Source organism: Crocuta crocuta, unplaced genomic scaffold, assembly GCF_008692635.1.
Source record: "Crocuta crocuta isolate KB4526 unplaced genomic scaffold, BGI_CrCroc_1.0 scaffold110, whole genome shotgun sequence".
NCBI lineage: Eukaryota > Metazoa > Chordata > Mammalia > Carnivora > Hyaenidae > Crocuta > Crocuta crocuta.
This window is the reverse complement of record NW_027527386.1, coordinates 2948513-2961218: the sequence shown is the minus strand read 5'-3', so window position 1 is coordinate 2961218 and position 12706 is coordinate 2948513. Positions and strand designations below refer to the sequence as shown.

Below are 12706 nucleotides of genomic sequence, written 5' to 3'. Positions count from 1 at the left end.
CATCGTCCTAGCGACAGAGCAGGCGTCGAGCACGGTGAGTGACTCTTCAGTACCTTGAAGGGCTGGGCCGGGGGCGGGGGGGCCGGGTTCCCGGGATCCGTCATCTTCCAGCCTTGGCCCCGATGCCCTCTGGGGACTCAGGACTGTGTCACTAGACTGTAGCCCCACCCAGGACGGGACTTGGGGCTGTTGGCGAGTCCTGTCTACACTGCCTGGGCCTCCCTGAGGTTTCCAGGGTCGAAGACCGACCCTGGGCTGGTCCTTTGGCCTGAACTGGCCGTCCCCAATTCCCACGGGCAGGAGAGCCAGGACCCAGGACCAAGCTACGCGGGACAGGAACCGCGGACCGAAGACACTTTGGGTAATCCCAGTGCGGGGGGCAGCCTGCCCCGGGGACCCCACCCCCGCCGCTCACCCGCTCTTGTCTCTGCTCAGTTCTCAGCCCCCCGGTGCCCTCCCTGAGCTCCCCTGAGGGCTCCTGCGCAGGGAGCACAGAGCCGGGCACCGAGGCCGAGGGGATGCTCTCCCGCGTGGCCCAGGTGAGGCACCAGCGGAGCGGAGANACCCTGGTCCCGCCCGCAGGAGCCTGCCAGACCCTGCCGTTTCCTGAAGCCCTTGTGAGTATCTGTGACCCTCTCTTACGTGTTCCTCTGTCCCTGGCAGGTAGAGGGGACCAGAGGTGCGGGTGTGTCTTCCCCTTCCCCACCGCCGGGCTACCGTCCGCAGTCACTAGAGCTGAGGGATCTGGGCAGAAGGGGGCAGCTCGGGCGCCAGCCAGGCCAGCATCACTGTCCCTCCCCGCATGACGAGCTCTGGGTTCGCGGAAAGGACCCCCGTGGAAAGACGGCGTCAGAGCTGGATGCAGACAGTCCCGACCTTGCGGTCCGAGGCAGGGGGAGCCCAGCTGGGGATGAGAAGGCTACCTGGCGGGAAGGGGCATAACGGTTAAGGTCTTGATAGATGAGTAGGAGTTTGGTAGGATGGGCCAAAGCATTCCAGGTGGAAGCATTCCTAGATGTTGCTCTGGGGGGGAAGAATAGGGGTCTGGGAAGCACCGTGGGGGCGCCCAGCGCAGCAGGGAAACGGGGCCTGAGGGAGAACCCCAACGTCTGCAAGAATGAAGCTCCTCAGACTTGATGGGTCCACCCCACCCGCACCCCGGGCGGAGAGGCCCACCGGGAGGCTGGTGACCCGGGGCCTCCCCTCCCAAGATGCTGGGACCCCGAGGACTTTGAGGACACGTGGAAGAGACCAGACGCCTTGCCCTGGCAGTCCAAGAAGCGGGCCATCCCGCACCGAGTGGAGAAGGTGCGGACGCTGAAACACGGGGAGCCCGTGCTGGCCACGGCCGTCAGCAGCTTCCTGCGACACGCCTTCACCTGCGGCAGGGCCGGCGTCAAAGTGTGGAGCCTGGCCGGCCAGGTGGCCGAGGACAGGTACCCCGAGAGCCACCTGTGCGCGCAGGTGAGGGAGGGGCGGGCCGGCTGTGGGGGCGGGGCCTGCGGGAGCCCGANCGCCGAGCACGAGGCTGGCCCTGCGTCTCCGCCCACCGCAGACCCGCCGGGCCTACCTGCGCACCTGCCTGCTGTCCCCCGACAGCACCACCCTGCTCACCGGTGGCCACAACCTGGCCGGCGTGGCTGTGTGGGACCTGACCGCGCCCTCCCTGCACGTGAGCTGCGAGCTGCCCTGCGCCGGCCTCACCTGCCAGGCCCTGGCCTCCAGGCCTGAGGACAGCCTGGCCTTGGCTGGTTTCACCGACGGCACAGTCAGGATCTGGGACCTGCGGCACCAGAGTGTCATCAGGTGAGGCCTGGGGGTGGGGCGCGGAGTCACCCTGAAAACCCTTCCTGCTCCCCGTTGCCTGAGTAGGGATCCAGCGGCCGCAAAGTGGGAAAACCCCTCGACTGCTTAAATTTGCCCTTGAGAGCATTGAAGGCCAAGTTCAGATTGTGGCTGCATTTCTTCAAAACCCAGTCCTGGCACTTTTGCCAGCCTCAGTTTCCCCATCTGTCACCTGGGGGTAGTTAAGTGTATGTGGGGGTGCTATTCCTGGGGCTCAAAGCTCAGAGCCTGACCCCATCCCAATACCCCTTCTGGCCAGGGACCTGCCGGGCCACCCGAATGGGGCCAAGAGCATCGCTGTCAAAGACCAGAGCATCTGGACAGGGGGTCTGGACACCTGTCTGCGGTGCTGGGACCTGAGGGCCGCCGGGGAGCCCCAGGAATACCAGTTCGAGTCTCAGGTGTGCAGGCTGGGAAGCGTGTGGTCGGCCAGGTAGTAGTAGCTGGGCCTCACAATAGAGAAGGTGGAGGTCGGGGGAAAGGGGGTGAGTGGGGCCCCACGTCTCACGTCTCAGTGGTGCTGGCGGGAATAGNTTCAGATGCCCCCCCCCCCCCTCAGGCCCCAGGAGCATCAGACACTTTCATATTATGTTTCAGGTGCTCATAGCCCCATTTAATCTCTGCAGTTCTCCCTAAAGGTAGAGAGAACCAACCCACTTTACAGATGAGCAGACTGAGGCCCACCGGTGTGAAGTTGCCTGTTAGGCCCTCGAGGAGGCTGGCAGGAGGTCAGCCCCCAGGGTGGGCCCTGTGCTCCTGGGTGAGGCCAGGACCTGACTAGCTCCTTCCCTGCTGTCGCCCCCAGATAATGAGCCTGTCCCCTAGTCCCCAAGAGGACTGGGTGCTGGTGGGCACAGCCAATGGCCAACAGTGGCTGCAGCCCACGCGAGGGGGCCAGAAGCACATGGTGGGATGTAAGGACGGCACCATCCTGGGTCTGAAGTTCTCACCCCTCGGTGAGTGGCCAGGAGCCGTGGCCCCCGGCCTCCCATGGGATCCTAGCCCCACCCCGCCTGACCCCTGCTGACCCCCCAACGCCCTTCCTCAGCAGGAACGGCTCAGTGCTGGTCTCCACAGAGACGGGGGGGGGGCTACCTCTGTGTCCCAGATCCCCAGGGGCCCAGCTCTCAGAGGCCACATTTCCCCCACAAACCGGTCCTCTCCGCCGCCCCCCAGGCCAGTGGTGGGTGAGCGTCGGGATGGATGACCTGGTCGGCGTCTACAGCATGCCCGCGGGGACCATGGAGTTCCAGGTACCTCAGGGGCGGCGGGCAGGGGTCACGACCCAGAGGCCCCAGGGGGACCGGGCTTGAACTACGGGGTGTGGGTGAGCCCTCCGCTCAGGCTGGCCCTCCCCACCCCGAGGTACCCGAGACCTCTGCCGTCCTGTGCTGTGACGTGTCCCCCAATGGCTGCCTGATCGTCACAGGGTCCAGGGACCGCGCCTCGGTGTACCAGGTCACCTACTGAGGGCCACGGCGCCGTGGTCCTGACTCGGGGCCCTTGTTTTTGGTCTTTTTTCCCCCCAATAAGGTGGAGGGGTGTGGCAGGCGGGCCGGGCTTCCCCCGAGTCGCACAGTTGGCCGGCGATCTTTGTCACGTGTAATAAAGCAACTGCAAACAGCAGAGGGGTCTGTGCGTCCTTCCCTGCCCCCCGCCCCCCGCCTGCCCTGTCGAGGTTTGGAAGGACTCTTTCCGGCTGGGTCTCCCGGCCTTAAGTCCACGTTCACGGGTGCCTCGTCAAGTGGCTTTGCCAGCCGCCTGTGCCACTGAGGGCCGGGCTCTCCGCCCTTGCCAACACCCTCACATTAGCTGGGTGCGTCCCGCCTGGGGTGAACCTGAGCCTGAGGGGCGCACCTGGCAAATCTGTGGACACTCCTGGTCGTCATGACTGGGGGGGGTACATGTGGCATCAAGCGGGTGGGGCCAGGGTGCTGCCCGGCCCCCACGGAGCCCAGGGCCCCCCAGAGTGCCGGTCCCTCCGTCAGCCCTGCGAGCAGGGCCAGGACACAGCGGTTACAGCAAACCAGCAGTCAGTCCCTGGCCGGCTTCTCCCCGCCGCCCCCAGGGCTCTGGCCCCGCCTGCACAAGCCTCCCCCAGTGGTGCCCACAGGTCTGCTGTCCTGACCCAGAGAATTTTCCTGTCCCAAAAAGCACCTACAAAACTCCACCCAGGGACCTCGCCATCTCCCTCCAGAAGGTTCACAGCAGCGTCCAGGCCTCCCCGCCGTCCTACACGGCAACCCATGGGAGCTTCCGGAACACAGATGCGTGTGTCCCCATCCCCACTGGACCGTGTCTAGGGCTCGCGCTGCTCAAGCCTGGGCTGGGGACCTTGCTCCCCTGCAGCTGAGGAGGAGTGGACCTCCGTCCTGATTTCCACCTGGCCCGGCGCGTTACCTCTGAGCCTTCGCACATGCTGTTCCCTCTGTACTCATTCTTGCAGGGCCCTCCCCGTTGGCCGTTTCACCAGTTGGCCCTTGGCGGGATCGCGGTGTGCGCTTAGCACCTCACACCCAGCCACGCCTCCTCATGCGCCAGGCCCTCCGGAGTTTTCTGGGGTCTCACAGGAACGGTGGCTGCACCCCAAGGAGCCATGTTCTCCGCTACACCCCACCCTCCGTACCCCGTCCAAAGGACTGGCGGTGAAAGAGATCTAGGAAACTGGCCGGGGCATCGAAAAGCCACGTGGGGGGCGCCGGGGGCTCTGCCGGTTCAGCGTCCAACTGCGGCTCAGGTCATGAGCTCATGGTTTGTGGGAGCCCCGCGTCGGGCTCTGGGCTGACGGCTCCGAGCCTGGAGCTGCTTCAGATTCTGTCTCCCTCGCTCCCTGCCCCTCCCCCACTCATGCTCTGTTTCTGTCTCAATGATGAACCTAAAATTTTTTTTTTAAATGAATAAATGTTAAAAAATACAATTTAAAAATCACTAAATAGGCCGCGTGACTTCCTCTCCCCTGCCACAAGGGATCCTGAAGCTACACGTGACGTGGCAGAAATGGCCCCGAAGGACGCTGCCGGCCACGTGGACCCGAGCCGCAGAGAAAGGTCTGCTGTGTTCAACCACGGAGGCCTGGGGGCCCTTGTCACCGGCCTCACGGAAGCCCTGCTGCTCGACGCGACACCCGCTTCCCCAGCCGACCCTGCGGGCTTCACGCTGTCCGAGGAGGAAAAGGGGGCTGCGGGGACGCGCCTTCCGCAGCCGCACGGCCTTCGCGGTCACTGTGCCCGAGAAACGCCACGGCGCCCGGGTCTCCAGCCCAGGACAGACGGGTAGTTGTGATGAGCACGTTTATTTCCCCAAAGTCCACTTGCCCTTCCCGCGCCGCGTCCAGCAGGGGGAGGTGGGAGGGAGCCGGCCAGAGGGCAGGCTTAGCGCTGGCAGGTGTGAACCGAGAGGGGTGCTGGGGTCTCTGTGCTGGACGCCCCTCCCCCAGGAGCCGGGCCAGGGGCGCGGGAAGGTGGGGGGGTCTCAGTAGACCACCTCATACACCGTGGCCTTCTTGTCCCCCGAGCCTGTCACGATGTACTTGTTATTTCCGGAGATGTCACAGCTCAGCACTGACGATGACTCCTTAGACTATGGACAGGGGTGGGGGAGGGAGAGGAGAGGTGAGGCACACAGTCTGGTGTCTGGTCCTCTGTGCTCCCCGCCCTGCACCATGATGTTCTTCGGAAGGAAGAGGCAGGGCCAGTGGGGGAGTGGGTGCGACTGGGGCGGAGCCGGGACTCGGACAGGGGAGCCCCCAGTGGGGGGAGCAGGGGACAGGGGAGCCCCCAGTGGGGGGGCAGGGGATAGGGGAACGGGGGCGACACGTTTTCCAGAAGAAGATGCACTGGAATCGAGGGTCTGGACAGGTGAGGGGTCCTGGGAAGGGCAGGGCCAGGTTGTCTGTTCTCTGGACACCAAGAGAGAGGGAACTGAAGCCCCGCCCTTTCTGAGGAAGCCCAGAGAGGGTGTGCACCAGGCGCGAGGCCACACAGCACAGCAGAGGGCCAGCTGAGGCTTACTGCACAACGACCCTACATCAGCCAACGTTTCCTGTAACAGGCCCAGGGGCCAGCCTGCAGGCTTTACCAAAGCTCCAAATGAGTCTCTGGCCAAGAACCGGGGGGGGGGGCAAATATATCTGTCACATTATGCTCCTTTTGTTTTCCACCCCTTTAAGGATGTAAAACTCACTGCACACCCACCAGAATGGCTGGAACAAAAAAGACACAGTAACAAGTTGTTGGGGTGGCGGACACTGCTGGGGGATGGAAACGCTGGAAAACAGCGCCTCCCGGCAATGCTCGTCCAAGAGCGGTCTGTCCCCCAGAGAGAGGGACACATGCCCAGGGCAGCCAGCGCGGGGCACAGGCAGGCGCCCATCGAAGGGTGAATGGAGAACACGACGCAATCCACCTGCTCTAGGCTGTGGTCCGGCCCGGGAGGGACAGCCTGCCACCTGCCACGGCGTGGACGACCCGGAGGACACCGTGCACAGTGACAGAGGCCAGACACGGAAGGACACGTCCTGCGTGACCCCACGCACAGGGGTCCCCAGAGACATAGAGTAGATGGTGGGAGCCAGGTGTGGGAGCCGGGGTGGGGCAGGGGGCGGGGAGTCCCTGCTTCATGGGGACAGACTCTCAGTCTGGGGAGATGGAAGGTTCTGGAGACAGATAGCCAGGGTGGTTATACAACAGAGTGTGCTTGGTGCTTGGAAATGGTTACAATGTCGAATGTTAATGTACTAAGAACAGTAAGTGCGCACAAGAACCCAGGCTGCACTTTGCAGGCCCTGCTGTTAGGAGCCTGCTGGCTGCAGGGAGGGGGGAGGGAACCCAGTTTGCGGTTTAACCACCGGCCCGGCCACCCGGGGCCCAGCGCGCCTGCAGGTGGTGGCTGCGTACCTGGAAAATGCTGGCTCCATACGGAGTCCTCCAGGCGTTCAGAAGGTTGTCCTTCCCGGTGCTGACAAACCAGCGCCCTGGGGGTGGGGGGGAGGGAGCAGGAGGGTTCCAGATGGGGAGACCAGAGAGCCCCCCCCCAGCTGTGGGCTGCAGGGGGGCGTCCAGCAGGCCTGGTCTCTCCCTTTCTTTCTGGCACCTCTGCTCTCACAAAGGGAACACGGGGCCCCTCCCCCTTCCCCCATTTTCCAGATGGTGAAGTCAAGGTCCCCGGTGGGGGGGCGGCATGCGGCCTTCAAGAAGGGGGTGCCCCAGGAGAGCGTAGCCAGACAAAACATAAGCTGCCGGGTACCTCTGAATCTTGGGTAAATCACAAACCGTTTTGACACGGACGCGCCCCGAGGATTTCCTGACTGACTTTCAGGCCGGTGTGTCCCACGCGCTGCTCGGGGCACAATGAGTGTCCGTCTCCCTCACGCAGTATTGGGGCTCTTTGTGTGTTTTACCAAATCTGTTGCTTTTTAGCGTAAGCGTGTCCCGTGCAGCACTTGGGGAAAACTTCCGCTAACAAACGATTTGTTATGATTCAAATTCCACTGAGGGGCGCCTGCCTGGGGGGCTCAGTCGGTTGAACGTCCGAGTTGGGTTCAGGTCACCATCTCACGGTTCGTGGGTTCGAGCCCCGCATCGGGCTCTGTGCTGACAGCTCAGACCCTGGAGCCTGTTTTGGATCCTGTGTCTCCCTCTCTCCCTGCCCCTCCCCTGCTTGGGCTCTGTCTCACTCTCAAAAATAAACATTAAGAAAGAAAGAGAGAGAGGGAGGGAGGTTCAAATTCCCCTGGGCATCCTNCACAGTAGGCGAACTTGAGGGCCAGCACACAGCTCTCGTGAAGATGCAGCTGGTACTTCTCCGGCTTGCGCACGTGCAGAACCTCCACGTTACTGCTCTCCATGCCCACGGCCAGCCAGTCCTGGTTGGGGCAGTGGCCCAGGGAGAAGATCTGGGGGTGCGGAGGGGAGAGGGGCGTCAAAACCCCCTGCAGAGGTGGAGGACACCCAGAGCGGGGANATGGGATCATTAATATTAATCAGAATTACACGGAACCCTGGGGCCTCACATCCATTATCTGCTCCGAACGCACAACAGCTCTGGGAGGGAGGGAGGGAGAGGGTGAAGCCGGCGAGGACAGTCGGCCCCGCCTTGAGCAGATGGCGGAAGAGAAGCTTGAGGCCAGGGCTCGCTCAAGGTCAGAGATCCGTGAAGGATGAGGCCTTCGGACTCCCAGCTCGGGACTTTTCCCCACTTGGAACACTTCCTTTTGCTTGGATTTGAAAGGACTCGGTGGCCTCCTCATGCCATGCCCCCCCCCCCACAAGCGAGGCAGAGAGGGGTAACGCCTGCTCCATCCTGAGCCCCCGTCAAAGTCCACAAAGAACCACACACTGACATCAGACTGCTCGCCTCACGCGTGCTCTCCTGCCCGTACAGGCTTCCTGCACAAAGACGGGGGCCCCGTGGGACGGGAGACACCACGGGATCCCCAGAGAACGGCCCATCTAAGTCTCAGGGACAGGGGCCGGACAACTATATCCAGCTGCACCTTATCAAGTTCCTTATCAAAGAAACTTCTAAGCTAAAGAGACGGTAGAACAGAGTTTGGGAGTTAGCTACTACCTCCAGGCTTCAAGAAAGGGGGCAAAAATGGAGATGGGTTTTAAAGGATGAGCAGGAACTCACAAATTGGAGAAAGGGAAGGAAAAGCCTGTCAGCTGGAGGGGACAGTAAGTGGAGAGGCCCAGATGAGTCAGAGGGCATGGCATGTGTGAGACTAAAGCCCGGAGGCCTCAGCCCCCAAGGCAGTGGGAGAGAGGATCTGGGTGACTCTGCTCAGCTCTGAGGGCTCTCTAGATCCTGTCCAGCCCTTCTGTTCCATCCTTTAGCCGGATCCCCAGGAACCTCTCTGCCCAACTCCTGTGTCAGCCTCTGCCTGTCGGCCTGGATCAGTGGCTCCCCTGTGGTGAGTCCTGGGGACGGTCAGGAGCTCTCGGCAGAGCCAAGACACTGAAGGCTGGGAGGAGAATCCGGCTACCAGAGGACAGGAAGGAAGGAATGGGGGAGTGATTTGGCAAAAGCATCTGGGAAAGTGATCTGAGGGTCTCAGCGGACCCCCAGCTTACTCTGAATCAGCGCCTTTGTGTTTCCCTGAGGGGAAGGCCTGCGGATTTGTGAGAAGGACAAAAAAGATGGACACGGAGAGCAGGTAATTGGTCCCACTCAGCTTCTGGCAGTGAGTGCCTCGTGGGGAGAGAAGGGGCCTCCGGATTCCTGAAGCTTCTATCGCCCTCCCGGCAGACCCCCTGCGGCACCTGAGAGCAGAAGTCGTGCTGCTGCAGCTGGCGGCCCTCCCGCAGGTCCCAGCAGCGCACCGTGTTGTCCAGGCCCCCGGTCCAGAGCCGAGTGCCATAGTCGGAGATGTCGATGCAGCTGGCACCGTCGGTGTGGCCCTGGAACTGCCTGGAGGGAGAAGGGCCCAGGCGTCAGGCGTTGGGTCTGGGGCTGGTTCCGCTCCAGCGCCGGGGGGCGGGGGGCACCCACCTGACCATGGTCTGGTTCTGCAGGTCCCAGACCACGATGTTGCCGTCGCTGCAGCAGGAAAAGCAGACCTTGGCGTCGGGGCTGACGGCCAGGGCGTAGCAGGCCGGGGCCGAGGAGGTCAGCTCGGCCTTGATGCGCGGGGTGGGCGCCGCCAGGTCCCAGATGGACAGGGTGCTGGCCTCACCGCCCACGATCAGGCTCCGGCCGTCGGGCAGCAGCTTNGGGGAGCCCAGTTAGACTGACATCAGTCCGCAACTTCGGTTTCTCAGGGGCCAAGAGCCCCACAGGTGGCCGATGGCAGTCAGGTTGGACAGCTGTAGGTCTAGAACATTCCTGTCATGCGGCATGGCGGAGAGTTCCTGGATACTCGGGGCTGGGGCGCCCTTGAGGGGGGACATTCCGCACCCGGTAGGGTGTGCGGCCGTATCCCAGGCCCCCTCCCATAGAGGCCGGGTGTGGGCGTGACAACCAAAATTGTCACGAGACATGCCAGATGTCTCCGGGGTGGGGGTGGGGAAAGCNGTTTCTACTTTTTGCTTATTCCATACCTCTCTCTCCAGAGAGCTCCTCAAGAGCCCTTCTGCAAGGACAGCAGGGGACCCCAGCCCCCACCCCACAGTGTAAGCGCCCGACAGGAGGCCGGGAGCCCTGAGCCAATACTCACGGCTTTCCCCCCGGGATAGTGGGCAGAGAAGAGGAGATGGACGACCCTCGGAGATGCGGATGAGACTCAAATGCCATCTGCCAAAATGCCAAAGGGGGAGGGTGCCAGGGTGGGTGACTCAAACCCACCTCTGCCTTCCCCCTGCTCACCTGCCATATTTCTCTGTTCATCAGAGGATCCCCAATCTGACCCCCAGTCAGCCCCTCGCTAAGGAGGCAGAGATGCCCCCTCCTCCCCACCCTGCACTACAGATAGGAGAGCAGCGACTCGCACTTGAAGGAGCCCTGAAGCCTCTGCCCGGGGAATCCTAGAAGCCCAGACTTGGAAGGACCCTAATGAGTCTGACCAGCTCTAGAGCGAGACTTGGCAAACTATGGCCCCCTGCTCGTTTTTGTAAATAAAGTTTTATTAGTACAAAGCCACACCCAGTCATTTATATGTTGTCTATGGTGGCTCTGATCCATGAAGGCAGAGGTGAGTGGCTGTGACACAGACCAACTGGTCCGCAAAGCCGAAAGTACTTAATGTCTGGCCTTTTGCAGAGAATATTTACTGACCTCTCCTGCGCAGCATCGCTTGGGTCTGGCCTGTCCCCCGTGACAGCATTTTCTTCCCCTGGAGCCACCCTCGTCCACTTCAGGGTGGCTCGCTCTACCAGCCATCTGTCCCTGGACTGCCCTCCGGGGCCCACCCGGCCCCTGTCTGCTCGCTCTGCCCCAGCTCAGGGGCTCAGGCCCTGATCCTTCAAATCCTTCCCGTGAGACCTCACTCCCAGTCCTCTCCCCGGGCGAGTCCGTCATCTGCAGCCCTACCAGGATCATGGCGGTGCCTAAAAATCAGGGCCAACGTGTAGCAACGTGGNAGGGGAAGGGGGGATGGGCATGGGGGAGGGCACGTGTGGGGATGAGCACTGGGTGGTGTATGGAAACCAACTTGACAATAAACTATTTAAAAAAAAAAATCAGGGCCAACATCTGTACGCCCTCTGCAAGGGCTGCACAGGCCCCTCGCGCCCCGTGGCTGGCGCTCTGGCCTCCTTTATAACGCGGCATAAGCACAGCTGCCCTTTGCGGATATTTATGTTATTCGTATTAAGCTTTTGGAGTCCTGAGACTCTCAGATCATCTTCCCACACGCACCTGCCAAGCCAGGATTCCCGCCCCTTTCCCTATTCCCTTGTCTCCTCTTGCGGAACTGGTTTCTCCTCCCGCCCCCCCGCCCCTGTGCCCTCCTGACACCTCCGGGTGCTGAGGACTCACCATGGGGGACCGTCCATACACCACAGAGCCGCTGACCTGGGGCGACAGGTGAAGGCTAACGTAGGAGCTGGGCACAGAGAGGTCCCCGTTAAGGGCACTGTGGGAGCTCAGGCTGAAGGACGTGGTGAAGGGACTGGACAGGGTCAGGGGGCTCCTCAGGGCTGGGTGAGAAGAGACAAAGATAGGTCTTCAGACACCTGAGACCCAGATCCGGCCTCCCAGGGCCCTGGCTGGTCTTTCGGGGCTGCTGCGTCCTGGCCCAGCATCCACCACCGCCTGTCATATTTCCAGTACTGTTCCCTCCGGCTGACATGCTGTTCCCTTTCCTTCCTCCATGGCTGAACTCCTCCTCACCCTTCAAAACCTGGATCCAGTGTCCAGCAACATCTCGGGAGCACCATCGAGCCTGCTCACCCCGCCCCTGGTCCTTCTGGCTCACTCCCTCTACCCGAGCCACGGTCACACATGCGGCTGGAGGTTTGGGGCTCTGCGTCTCCGTCCCCACCATCTGGGACCTCCTCAAGGGCACGTTCCAGGGCCGATTTCTTTCTGGGCCCCGGAACCAGCGCAGGGCCCGGCCACAGACGGAAAAGGGGAACGCCGTCATCCTCACGTTAACGATGTTGCCCAGGATCACGCGGGCGATGAGTGCGCAAGGCTGGCCTCAAGCCCGAGGCTGTCTGACTCCAAGCTTGTCTTGTCTGTGCAGGAGGCTAAACCTCTTGGGTAAATCACTTCCCCTCTGGGCCTCAGTTGCCACCACGGTGAGGAACGGGGACAGAGGGGAGGCGGCACCGGGCTCGGAGTCATGGAAAGGCCAAGGCCATCCCAGAGCTGAATCCAACCCCCGCGAAGAGACCTGTTGAGGCAGCCCCCGGCGGACGCTCACCCACGCTGTCCGTGCAAGGTGCTGGCTTGGCGGCAAGCTGGCGGAGGTGGCCGGCTGAGCTGGGCCCCGGGGTGGGTGCATCCTGGGGCGGGGACGAGTCACAGGACTTGGGGGCAGGAGTGCTGGCGGGAAGATCGTTCTGGGGAGAAAGGCCAGGACTGAACACCCCACCCCCACCCGGGCACCTCGCTGCCCACCATCTGGTGAGAGACTGGACGGAGGAGGAACCTCGGCTCACGGGAGGTGTCCGCACGCCGGGCGCGTGGGGTTCAGGGGCTCGCTGATGCCTCGCGCACAGGGACACGCGGGGTCCGCGGGCTGGGAGCGCCGGGAGGGCCCCTGAGCCGAATGGCACGCGCCATCTGCCCGCAGGGCTGCACGCGGTGTGGGGAGGGGGACCGACACCTGCTGCCAGAGCCCAGCACACATATGATCAAGTACGCGGTGTGATACCCGGTTAGGCGTGTGGGTGTAGACAGGCCTCAAGCAAGGGCTCACGGGGCAGGGAGTGGGCACTGCGGAAGGCGCCGGGCGGGCTCCCAGATGAAGGACCAGCACCCG

General features: G+C 62.6%; 2 protein-coding genes across 2 annotated transcripts in view; one reads left to right on the top strand and one right to left on the bottom strand.

Moving 5' to 3' along the window:
• TLE6 (TLE family member 6, subcortical maternal complex member) overlaps positions 1 to 3464 on the top strand; it is a 9863-nt gene extending 6399 nt beyond the window's left edge. The window contains exons 7-16 of the mRNA XM_077751851.1: positions 12 to 34; positions 173 to 361; positions 436 to 539; positions 583 to 617; positions 1212 to 1464; positions 1556 to 1806; positions 2105 to 2246; positions 2651 to 2801; positions 3022 to 3102; positions 3215 to 3464. Coding sequence (XP_077607977.1) covers positions 12 to 34; positions 173 to 361; positions 436 to 539; positions 583 to 617; positions 1212 to 1464; positions 1556 to 1806; positions 2105 to 2246; positions 2651 to 2801; positions 3022 to 3102; positions 3215 to 3315 — 1330 coding nt within the window. The 3' untranslated portion in view covers positions 3316 to 3464. The remainder of the gene's footprint in view (positions 1 to 11; positions 35 to 172; positions 362 to 435; positions 540 to 582; positions 618 to 1211; positions 1465 to 1555; positions 1807 to 2104; positions 2247 to 2650; positions 2802 to 3021; positions 3103 to 3214) is intronic.
• A 1659-nt stretch (positions 3465 to 5123) lies between these two features.
• TLE2 (TLE family member 2, transcriptional corepressor) overlaps positions 5124 to 12706 on the bottom strand; it is a 19599-nt gene continuing 12016 nt past the window's right edge. The window contains 8 exon segments of the mRNA XM_077749039.1: positions 5124 to 5424; positions 6741 to 6818; positions 7589 to 7738; positions 9105 to 9252; positions 9334 to 9706; positions 9924 to 10074; positions 11257 to 11417; positions 12146 to 12284. Of these exon segments, the coding sequence (XP_077605165.1) occupies positions 5317 to 5424; positions 6741 to 6818; positions 7589 to 7738; positions 9105 to 9252; positions 9334 to 9706; positions 9924 to 10074; positions 11257 to 11417; positions 12146 to 12284 (1308 nt within the window). The 3' untranslated portion in view covers positions 5124 to 5316.